The sequence below is a fragment of the Heloderma suspectum genome, chromosome 3 (assembly GCF_057233095.1).
Source record: "Heloderma suspectum isolate Gila_16-S chromosome 3, 16-S_ref, whole genome shotgun sequence".
NCBI classification, from domain to species: domain Eukaryota; kingdom Metazoa; phylum Chordata; class Lepidosauria; order Squamata; family Helodermatidae; genus Heloderma; species Heloderma suspectum.
This window is the reverse complement of record NC_139460.1, coordinates 107,425,812-107,437,931: the sequence shown is the minus strand read 5'-3', so window position 1 is coordinate 107,437,931 and position 12,120 is coordinate 107,425,812. Positions and strand designations below refer to the sequence as shown.

Genomic DNA, 12,120 nt, shown 5'->3' with positions numbered 1-12,120 from the left:
AATATAGGCTATGTAATGGGCAGGGACATTTTTATTATTTCTCCAGTATCTTAATGGATATATTTTAGCACAGAGGCCTCCTAACATTAATAAGTGTCATCAGATACATCAGCTGAAATAAAGTATTATCAGCTATAGAAAATGAAGACAGGTTGTATTTAATAGTTCCCGAAAAGACCCAGATCATAGCCTATAAACACAGGACAGTAGCATTTCTGTAGTTTCCACAATTATAATTGCCATATCCTAATAACTTGTATCAGCATCTGCATTCTTGTGAACAAAATGAAACAGATTTGATTTTTTTTGTTTTGCTACTGGGGCCTATCTTGTCTGCCCAGAGCTATGAAATTAAAGCCTCATTACTCAGTAATCCTACCTCCCATTATGTTAAATTCTATTTGTTCTCATTGTGATTTCTTTTCCCCTTTTACCTTTATTTCAGATGCAAGAAGTTTCAATTGTTCTTTCATACTCACTTGTATCCAGTGCCCCACAATATGCTAACCATGCAGTGCAATACAGTAATTGCATAAAGTTCTTCTAATCCCTTGTCTTTTTTTTTAATAGCCTCAGTTTAAGGCTCTGAAGTGGGGCCTATAATTATGTCTACAATGTTCAATGCTATTAAATGCCACACCACAATGCATAGTGCTATTAAAGCATTCTTGGATAGTTGGGACTGGCTTTTTACAGCTACCTAGTATAGCACCTTGGGAATCCAAACGTAATTTTTATCACAAAAGAGTGACAAAGAGAAAACTCTTATGTACTGTATATTAGAATTGTGCAATTTCTATGCTCCGAGGTAACCTCTGGATGCTCCTGTCAGCCACCCATCTCCAAAGTTCTCCAGCACTTTTAATTAGGTAGAAAAAAAGGCTATTTGCATTAACTATTAGTGATTTTGCAGTTTCATGAAAGTGACGTGCTTATAAAAAATTACTCATATTCTTGTCTCCTGTCTTCCCTGTCCCTGTCTCAGATTAATAGATTATGAGCTTTCAGGCATACACGTTACTTCACTGTAGAGTGCTTAATTTATTTTAAGCACTATGCAACATTAAAAACAATGTTTTTTCCCCCTCTGAAGACACTCTTCTATGGTTAACTAGTCTCAGACTCCATTATCTCTGCTGGTGTAAAAGGAGCTAAAGATTCTAGCAACTTTGTAGGAAATCGTCTGGCTTCAAGAAATCATAAAAGTGTCAAACCCATGCTGTTCCTTGATTAACAGTGCAATCCTATGTATGCCTACTCAGAAGTAACTGCCATTGAGTTCAGTGTGGCTTACCCCCATGTAAGTGGGTGTAGAATTACAGCCTAGCCACATAATCCTATGCATATTTAATCAGAAGTAAATTCCACTTTGTTCAATGGGGCTTACTCATTACTTACTTTCCAAGCTTACTCCTGGGAAAATGTGCAGAAGATTGCAGTCTGAAGTACCAAATTAAGCTCTACTCTTGAATTTATATACCGATTTTTCTCTTGCAAGAAAGCTACATTGAGACTCAAACAGGGTTCTCCTCATCACTGTGTGAACAAACATTTACCCTGGCATTAAAAAAGTCATTTAAAAAGTGTTAAATATTTGTACAACATTGTATTATTGACAAACTGACATATTACCGAAGGCAAGTACACTTTTTCATCTTTAAGGCACTGCCAACTGTTTTCAAATCAAGAATACCAAGTATTTCTCTGTTTTTCAGCTTGCAGTGAAAAATGAAGTACTAAAATGGAATGTTAAATCAGGCTTTCAAAAAATCTCTGAAAATCAGGCTAGCAGAAACTGGAAAAGTCAAGTAATAGTTAAAATGTGCTGTGCATGTAGGCCCCAACTGGGTGCATCACTCACAAGTCTTTCTCCAGTCTCATATTAAACCTACTTCTGCATCCAATAGTCTGTCCTGGAACTCAAAACTTCCTCCCCCACATCCCCAAATTATGTTTCTACATAATTTGCAATGCAAGACTCCAGTCCACTAAGGAGTAAACTACAGATCTTCCTCATTAATCAGTGTTGCCATATTATGCTCAGGACCTTTCCAAAATCAGATTTCCAGAACTTGCCTGTTTGTCGATCATGTAGCAACAATGAAACTCACTAGGTAGTCTTATGCAAGTCACTACTTCTTAACCCAGCCTACCTGAGCAGGGACTTCGGAGTTTTGTTTGCTTAACTGTCAGAAAGTTAACTTATTTAATAACCCAGTGTGCTGTGGTGGAGGGTTGGACCAGGACTAGGGAGGTTTGGATTCAAATCTCCATCTAGCCACAAAGCTCTTACTGGGTGATTCAAGGCAAGTTAGCCTTTCTCAGCCTAACCTACTTCAATGTGGTTGTGAGGACATAAAAGGAGGGAGACGAACTCCTTGGAGCAAGGGTGGGATAAAAATATACAAAATAGATTTGTTGCTGCTGTTTAAAACACACACACACAAAAGAAAGTACATCTGTCTTAAGAATAGTCAACTGCAGACAGCTGAGGAAATTTTACTAATGAAAATTATTCAATTACTCATATTTGTAAAGGATTACTATATATGGATGCGATTATTCAAGTGAATTGCAATGTTCAAGGAAACGTTTACATTTTAGGGAACCTACGTATTCCTAACCAACCCGTGATAAAACAGAAAAGTATTTAAAAAGTTTTTCAATGAAAAGGCAGTATTTGGAAGGGCTGCTAGGTTTTATGGGTGGGATACAATTTGTTACAAAAAGCAACATAATTGGTGCCTGGTACTAAATTTCTCTGTAGCCATGAGAATTAGAGATATGACTGGGATGTCCTATTTAAATATTGGTCACAATTGGTGTATCTGTATGCTCAGTTATTTCCAGGAGTGCATAGGATGGGTATAGCAAGAGCCATTTTTAGGTGCAAGCTTAAGGTAATATTTTATCATGTCATTTACCACAGTAAAATTGGAAATATGCTCAATGGCATATGGTGCAAGTGTACACATGCATGCACACATCATGATAATTATGTAGTGATTAATGGCTCACTGAAAGTGCTTAATGTCTTCATAAGCTATGGTTTTCCACACTGTATAATTTCCCTGTCTCCTGAACAAATACATTCTTTACTTACATAGGTAGATTTATAGAGTAGCCACAATAGGTGATGGTTTTTAAAAAATAATTTCCAAGTATATATAAACATGACTATAAAGAACTCCACATTTATCAACAGTCACTAATTACCCAAGTAACTTCTTGTGCCTAGGAGAATAGAGGAAATAAGTATGGAGTCTGGGGCGAAATGTGAAAATGTGCTTCTGACAGCCAGAACCACACCTTCAAAAGGCAAACAGCTACCAGCATCACAAAATACAGGCTTTGAACTTTTCAAATTCAAAACAAGCACAAGGGTGTGAAGCAGCAGCATGTAACTTAAACTGTATTTGAATCAAAATACCTGCCTCACATTAAAATACCTCAGACTAGGTGATGGAAGACATTATGACACAAGCTACAAGTTGATAGACATTGACCCTTATAATGTCTACACAAGTAGGAAGTATGACAAAATGGCTGGGACTTTACAAAAACTAGAGAAGAGGGGTGCCATTCAGGTAAGAAGTAGGAGGCAGTTCCTTTGGCCTTCATGCTGACTTAGCTGATGACTGTTACTACCCTAAAGAAATGTGTTTCCTTGGAGAGATTTGTAAAACCACACATCTAAAAAATCCTTATTAATATATTGGGTAAAGGAGTATTTGATTAAGTCTTTGGTTGTCAAACTTGGACAACTACAAAGAGTCATGGTATTTTTTGAATACAGATCACCCAATCTGCTTTTAGTGCAGTTACAAGTCTGTGCAATGCATGTTACCCACATTCCGCTAACCTTATTTTTTTTAACAGCTTTGAAATGTCTGAAAGTTTTCTAGCATATTTATACACTTCTATATTTGCATACCAAAATATAAGCAAAACTCTTAACCATAAGAAAAATTCCTAGTGGGCAGAGCAGCAGAATCTCAGAGGAAATGCTTGGGAAAATCACAAAATACTTTTATCACAGAAAATAGACAATTTTCATTTTGTTTATTATATAAGCAATAAACTTTGAACATATAAACTTCTGTGTATAACAACTCAAGTTCTAGTAATAAAACCATGCTTAAGGAAAAAAAGATATTCAATAAATAAGGCCTCCCTTCAGTTTGTTTTTTTTTCAGACTTGCCTGCAAGAGGAACGAAAACGAACAGTCCTACAATGTTCAGTTGAATGCAGTTTTTGAAAAGCCATTATTAAAACTGTAAAAAACTTCTGCAACATTATACTACTGAAAAATAAAATCTTTATCAAGAAAAGTTAAAGTATTAGTTCTGATTTTTCCATTTCAATTCTTGACAGAGCTGTCAAATGCAGACAAGGCTCCCCTGCAGCGATCACTGTAATCAGAGATCTCTACTTCAGGACTGCAGCTTAAATTTCCAGACCCTATTAAAGGGGAAAAAAACATTATTTTCATAAAACAAGTTATTAATTTGTTACCATGAGTTACCAATCATTCAATCTAAATTTTTATTCAGAGTTTCACTGGAATGATACTTTCAAAGTTCCACATGTCACTGTGCGTGGGGGTCGCTGCGTTGAGACTGAGAGTACTCTGAGACTCTACTGCACATGATAGTGAAAACACGCCATATACCCTTTTGGATTCAGGGTCAAGGAATTAAACATTTTGCAGAAAACTGTACTTGCCATAATTTCTAACCAGAAGCAGCATTCTCAAGAGATTCAGAAATAAATTCTAGTGCACAGGGTAACTTCAGAATCTTACATAATTAGATCTTCAGTGGTACTCAATCAACAATATATTGTATTTCTCTGCATTATTAGATCTATTGGGATTTTTAAAATGCAGGGTACTTAAAATGACATTGGTTGATGCTAAAATGTCACACATACTAACTGTAAAATTCTACCAGGGCTGACTTACAAACACAAAAACGAACCATTCGGCATCTTGGTCACTTAACACTTGACTAGTTAAATCTCTCTCAGAGTGAAAGGAAGACAGAGAATGGACACTGCACTCTACATTTTATGAAGGCTGCCCAGAGTTTCTTTCTCCCTTGCTACCTCTTGGTTACCAAGCCTGGTTAAAACAGAGGTCAGGCAATATGAAAACCAAGTCTGTGATATGCAACTCTGAACTCTGTTCACACTTTGAAGTAATCAGGAATGATGGTGCATGTGTGATCTCTTCATCGGAACAAGCAAGCCTAAGACGTTTATCAGGCTTATTGGATCAGGTGTCAGCTTGAACATGGGGCATTCAGGTTCAAATACTCATTATGCAGGAAAAAAACAGCTGGCTTACTGAGAAAGGCCAAGGTTCTTCTAGTCCAACTTTCTGTTTCCAGCAGTGAACAGTGAGATGCCATGAAGGAGACTGGGTGGTCTCAGATTCCTATCTCTCAGGTTAACCCACTTTTAGTGAAACTAGAAAGCTACTCTGAGCTTCTTAGAGGAAGAATGAGAAACAATTTTATCCTGCTCTTCCTCGAAGTTCTCCTCCCTCCCATTATGTTCTCTCAACCAGACTGACAGGTAGGTTAGGGTAACTTGCCAAGGGCACCCAATAAGCTATTTGGCTAAGTGGGGAATTGAACCCAGATCTAATCTAATACTCTGTTCACTATACCACACTGGCTGCTTAGATAGTAAAAAAAAGTATAGTCCGGAAACTTGCATGCTAACAACATCACAGCAATAAAAGATACCATCTCACTTTCTCTCTCTGACATTCAGCAAGATCATGATGGCTATTCAAATTTTAATTAAAACAAAAATTCATTCACCTGTTATTTTCTCAAAATTCCTCCTCTCATTATATTAGTGGTAAAGCCCCTTGCTCCAGCATAACGTAATCGCTGATATTTAGCCTGTATATATAAGCCCTTCTGTACTAAGTTTGATTTGAAGTGGGGTCGACCATCAATAAAGTTGGGCTGTTGAGGAAAAAAGAAAAAGTCATATGAAACTGCTTTCGGAATTCTGGTCCAAAGTACTTTCAATATGAGTGTCAGTATTATTCTATATACATGTATTTAACATACTGATTTCTTTTTTGAAGTCTGAACACTAAGCTGCCTTCTTCATGCATTACAGTAGAAGCAGCTACACGGTCAAAAAAATCGCCGCACATTCTTGTTCACTAGAATACAGCAGAAATAATCTCCAAGGAAAAACAATAGGCCCTGATTACCCAATGCACCTTTCCACAGCATACACAGTAAATACAAGGCATGCAGCTGCCTGACAAGGAATTGGGTAGAAACAGACACACGCTATTTTTTTAAAATGATAAAAGCTTCAACTTTAATGAGTGAAATGGGTGTTCCTTTCTTAGCTGCAAATTATTATGTCTTAAATGCAGCAGAAATGCAATGCTACAAGACAACAGTAAATCAAGCATGAAATTCCTGAACACAGCATGTTTTGAAAACAAGCTACTACTCCTTTCATGTTGGCACCCTTTCTGCAATAATTATTGGTACCTAATGTGGATGGGAACTGCATGCCAACTCATCCCTTTTTCTTTAAGCAATTAATTTTTCAGTTAAAAAAAACAATAGACTGACATCAAAACACTGTTAAAAGGAGGACTGTATCACAAGGGAAAACAACTTCACAAAAATAAACAAAATACAGCCCCCTAAAACATCTCCCTACCTTTGCATTCAAATCATAAAACAATTCAAAAATACAGATCAGAACTGCAAAGGACTAATCAAACACATGTTTTGTAAATCTTATAATAATTCAGAAAACACATCCAAACCATTATGAAACTAGCTGAACTTGGTCTCTGCCCATTTTAATCTGGTCCTGGCATGATTTATTTATTTATTTAATACGCAAGACCATCCATTTTCCAGTCTCTGACTGTTACTACTTTGGCCACCACTAAGAGATTTAACACTTGAGCCCCAACAAATCACCATCCCCCAAATGTGAAAAACATGTATTTTATTGAAGATATTTTTATCCTGCTTTTCCACATAAAAAGCCTCATGGCAGCTTACAGAACCAATAAAAACAATGTAACACAATATAAAACTGTAAAAAAAAAATACATTAAAAACAAACAACACAGAAACCAGCAGTCAAAGCAGAGATCTTAAATACTGTTAAAACCTAAGAGATAGTAACAATGGCACCAGGCAAATATGTTAAGGGAGAGCATTGCAGCGAAGGCACCATCACAGATAAGGTCTCTTGTAGATATCTAAAGGGCTGTCACATATAAGAGGACAAAAGGTTGATGTGTTAAATTCCAGGACAGAAGATTTTGCTTGAGCATTAGGAGAAGCTTCTTGACAGTAAGCATATTTGACAAATTACTGGGGATGAGTGGGTGGGGCTCTCCAGTGCTGGAGATCTTCAAGCAGAAGCTAGACAGCCATCTGTTGGGAACGTTCTAGCTCTGGATTTTGTGCTCAAGCAGGTTTTTGGACTAGCTGGCCTCTAAGGAACCCTCCCACTTTACAACTCCCACCAACAACTACTCTTTCTTTCTTTCTTTCTTTCTTTCCTTCCTTCCTTCCTTCCTTCCTTCCTTCCTTCCTTCCTTCCGTATCCCACCTTTTTTCCTCTTGCAAGGAACGCAAGGTGGTTTACAGGGCCCTCTTCCTCCTCATTTTATCCTCACAACAACCCTGAAAGGCAGGTTAGGCTGAGAATCACTGAGTGACCCAAAGTCACCCAGGGAGCTTCCTGGCCAAGTGGGGACTAGAACCCAGATCCCCTGAGTCCCAGTCCAATACTTTAACCACTAAACCATACTGGCTCATATATGGTATACTATACCCTAGTTCTCCCAGCCTCTCCGGCTTTCCCCTGAGTTCTTGTAATTCAGCACATTCTATCAGAAGGAAGGCACTAATGGGCCAGAACCTTACATGACTGAAGGGCCAGCATTCCATATCTGAGCCCATCAAAGATTGACTCCCATATTGTGATCCTCACTCTATAGTGTGGATGGATACCACCCTAAGATAGGATGTGTACAAAGGTTTTCAAATAATCCCCTAGAAAAACACATCTTTAAAGCTTTTATGATTCAACAGAGTATGTTTACAAATAGAATAAACATTCAGGTATATTCCTTAATTGTTCTCTCAGCTGAGCCACAGGAATTGCCCATTATTCAAAGCAGCACTTAACCTGTATATTTTCTTTTAATATTAATCCTCCATCAAAGCTGCTTCTGATGATTAAAGGAAGAAGAAAAAAAGGGGGAGGGGAGAAAAGAGAGCGCGCAGATTTTTTTTTTCAATTTATTCCATACCCAGAAGGCCAGAAACTATCCTTTTCTTCCACACTCTCCATTTTGGGAGGAATAAACTTAGCATTATAAACACCAGTGTATCTTCACAACAAGTATTTAAAGCAGCAAGATAAATAGCCTCCACCCAACATAACAGCTTATTTGAACTGTGCTTGCATTGTCAGATGGGAAATCAGAACTAATGGACAATTTCATGTGTCTCATATAGCAAATCATTATGTAAAATAGTGTAAAAGCAATATTTTGTAATTGTAACGATGCCTGTTTTAATTAGTGAAGCCAATTTTTCAATACAACAGGAACACGTTGTCTTTCCTGTTGTGAGTAGAAACTAATTGGATCCATATGCAGCTTGCAGTGCACAACAGGTAGTAAGTGATGCAAGTCATCCTTGTTTAAAATGCTTCTGCAACTGTAATCAAGATTAGCTTTCTGTAAGGTCATGGCTCTCTCTCTCTACTGCAGGAAAAATGTTTCAAATGTAGTTGGCTCAGTCACCCATTGTCCTAGATCAGTCTTCCCCAACCTGATGCCCTCCAGATGTTTTGGATGACAACTCCTATTATCCTTATTGGCCAGTGCTGACTGATTCTGCTGCGAGTTGTAGTCCAAAACATCTGGAGGGTGCCAGGCTTGGGAAGACTGTCTTAGAAGCTATGGCTTGTTTTCTTTTACCTCAGTACTCAAATACTGCATAAAGTTCAAGAACACATATTGTAAAACCTGGAGGGTGGAGGAAGACAAAAGAAAGAGGATGGATTAAATTAATTTTGCTACTCCCTTAGAATTCAGAAAAATTAAAAGTTATACCTTGAAGGGTCTTCGAGATATTTCAGGACTGCCTTCAAATTGTTCATGTACAATGTCATCACGTGACTTTGCAGTGTAATAACGATTCTAGATTAAAAGAAAATTGCAATAATTTACTGAACATCTACACATTTAAACATTTACAGTAACTTTGCAAACGTTAGTTTAAGTTTGTGAATTATAAATGAAACAGTACTTATAAAGTAGCACACTGCATTTTTGTTGAGAAGGCTGAAAAAATGAATAGCCAATGGGTTTAATTAGTTTAACTGCAACAAATCAAGTGGTGAACATGCCAATTTTAGTTCCTGCAGAAGCCTAAGTGACCCTCTCCATCTCTCCAAAAAGGTCTGCTTTGGAGTAGTTTGCTACGCCTTTTCTTCCATGGGAGTCTTAGATGACATGACACACAATCACTGCAGTATCTCTAAAAGAAGGTGACCAAAGGACATGCCCAGTGTTTATAAACTAAAGCTATGAATGTACTCTTGAAGCAGATGCACTAAACAGAATCACCAGAGTGGATTTAGCTTGTAGATCCTTGTTTGTTCAGATAACCTTTGTAAGTTTATCTTCAACTCTGGGTGTTTCTACATTAAGCAAACCCCTCACAAAAATCTACATCCTTTCCAGACCTTCCTGCTTTCCGTTTCTCTGCGGGATTAGGAAGGGCTCCTTTACACGGCAGACACATCGTTTGAACTGAGGGGGTGCCTCCCTCCCTCCCTGGCATGTGTACAAAGGAGCGGGGGGGGGGGGAGGTGAGTTCTTGTTTCCATAGCTTAACTTCTGCTGTATTGTTTTCTCACAGCCCCCAGGAAACCTGTGACTTACTTCTGAGTAGACATAATATGTAAGATGGTGCCGTAAGTCTGCAGCCCTCAGCACACTTACGTGGGAGTAAACCCCATAGAACTCAATGGGACTTACTTCTGAGTAGACATAAGATCACCCTGTAAGTCTGCAACCCTCGGCACACTTACTTGGGAGTAAGCCCCAATGAACTTAATGGGCTGCTCTGAAACAACAGAGGATGTTGCTTCTGAGCCTGGTGGGGTGGGGGATCAGATGTGTCTCCCTTCATTGCAGGGAGCCATTTTACCCTCTTCCTCCTCCGAGAAATGTGCTCAAGCATTTACATGGCAGACACCTGGAAACCGAGGAAAGTCCTTCCTCAGCAAGACTTGAGTGGAGGCAGGAGTTCCAATCAACAGGCAAATCTTGCCCTTGCTCCTGTCAAATTTGCTGCACACCCCGCTCCCATCCTCAATGCCTTGGTCATCCTGACTGCGTGCACCCCCAGCAACTGAAAACAAACGCCCACAGTAGGCAGATGGAGTTTCTTCCAGTATTGGAGAATTTCTCAGGGAGGTCATGCCGCTCCTATTCCATGGGCTGGAAAAAATACCACATTTATTGCATTTGGGGAAAACACAGGATTGTTGTTGTTGTTGTTGTTCAGTCGTGTCTGACTCTTCGTGACCCCATGGACCATAGCACGCCAGGCCTTCCTGTCCTGCGCTCTCTCCCGGAGTGTGCTCAGGTTCATATTCATTGCATCGGTGATGCTATCTAGCCATCTCATCCTCTGCCGTCCCCTTCTCCTTTTGCCTTCAATTTTTCCTAGCATCAGGGTCTTTTCCAGGGAGTTTTCTCTTCGCATTAGGTGGCCAAAATATTTGAGCTTCAGCTTCAGTATCTGTCCTTCCAATGAGCAGTCAGGGTTGATTTCCTTTAGGATTGACTGATTTGACCTCCTTGCAGTCCAGGGGACTTATAAGAATCTTCTCCAGCACCACAGTTCGAAAGCATCAATTCTTCGGCGCTCAGCCTTCCTTATAGTCCAGCTCTCACAGCCATATGTTACTACTGGGAAAACCATAGCTTTGATTAGACGGACCTTTGTCGGCAAGGTGATGTCTCTGCTTCTTACTATGCTGTCTAGGTTTGCCATAGCTTTCCTCCCAAGGAGCAAGCGTCTTTTAATTGCATGGCTACAGGCACCATCTGCGGTGATCTTAGAGCCCAAGAAAATAAAATCTGTCACTGCTTCCATTTCTTCCTTCCCCTTCTATATGCCAGGAAGTGATGGGGCCAGATGCCATGATCTTCGTTTTTTTAATGTTGAGTTTCAAACTGGCTTTTGCACTCTCCACTTTCACCCTCAACAAGAGGCTCTTTAGATCTTCTTCGCTTTCTGCCATTAGGGTGGTATCGTCTGCGTATCTGAGGTTGTTGATAATTCTCCCGGCAATCTTAATTCCGACCTGTGATTCATCCAACCCAGCGTTTCTCGGTGTTGGATAAACACAGAAACACAGGATAGGCTGGGGGAAATTGCAGGAGACACCCTGGAGGGTAACAGCATCATCTAAAGAGCCCACAAACTTCCATGACAGAGCCATCTCAATAGCAGGATAAAAGCTCCGTGTGATGAACCCTTCTATCTACGTTAATGTCTAACTGCATATAATCTTCCTCTTCTGATGCACAAGCTCCAGTGACATTATATTCCCTCTCCTTTAAGTTTCCACGACTCTGCGAAAAACTGAAATGTCTATGAAGAACTTTTCCTTCTAACAGCTTAACCAAGACTAATCTCCTTTTCCCAATAGTTGAACACCATGTTGAGAGCTGGTCATCATCCCAAAGAGTTTCTTTCTTTCCCCCACAGGGAAAATACTTTTAAAGATAACTGGACATGCTTTCTGTTTAAGTAGTTTGTTCTAGACTCTGACCAGATTACATACAAGAACCAATGGGTAATCTCTAGTATGACCTGCCTCCAAGATCTCACCGTAAGGGGCATTACTAAATTAGGTTGATTAGAGCACCCTGTTTGTCGTAGGTCAATCTTAAAAGGCACTCTAAGGTAGAGGGGGTTAGGGTGGCTGAAGCAGTCTCTCAAAATTCCCTCTTCTGTTCACTTGCATATCATAATTTGGCTATATAGTGTGAATAACCATAACCACACTGCTCTATTTTTCCT

At 39.2% G+C, this 12,120-nt stretch overlaps 1 protein-coding gene across 2 annotated transcripts in view; it reads right to left on the bottom strand.

Moving 5' to 3' along the window:
• Positions 1-4,046: 4,046 nt before the first annotated feature.
• BCLAF3 (BCLAF1 and THRAP3 family member 3) overlaps positions 4,047-12,120 on the bottom strand; it is a 37,034-nt gene continuing 28,960 nt past the window's right edge. For both annotated transcript variants that reach the window (XR_014789170.1, XM_084844047.1), the window contains 3 exons: positions 9,132-9,218; positions 5,830-5,979; positions 4,047-4,462 (listed from right to left, as the gene is read on the bottom strand). Coding sequence is in view for 1 of the 2 variants with exons in the window: in XM_084844047.1 (XP_084700173.1) it covers positions 5,833-5,979; positions 9,132-9,218 (234 nt within the window). In the remaining variant the exon portion in view is untranslated. The remainder of the gene's footprint in view (positions 4,463-5,829; positions 5,980-9,131; positions 9,219-12,120) is intronic.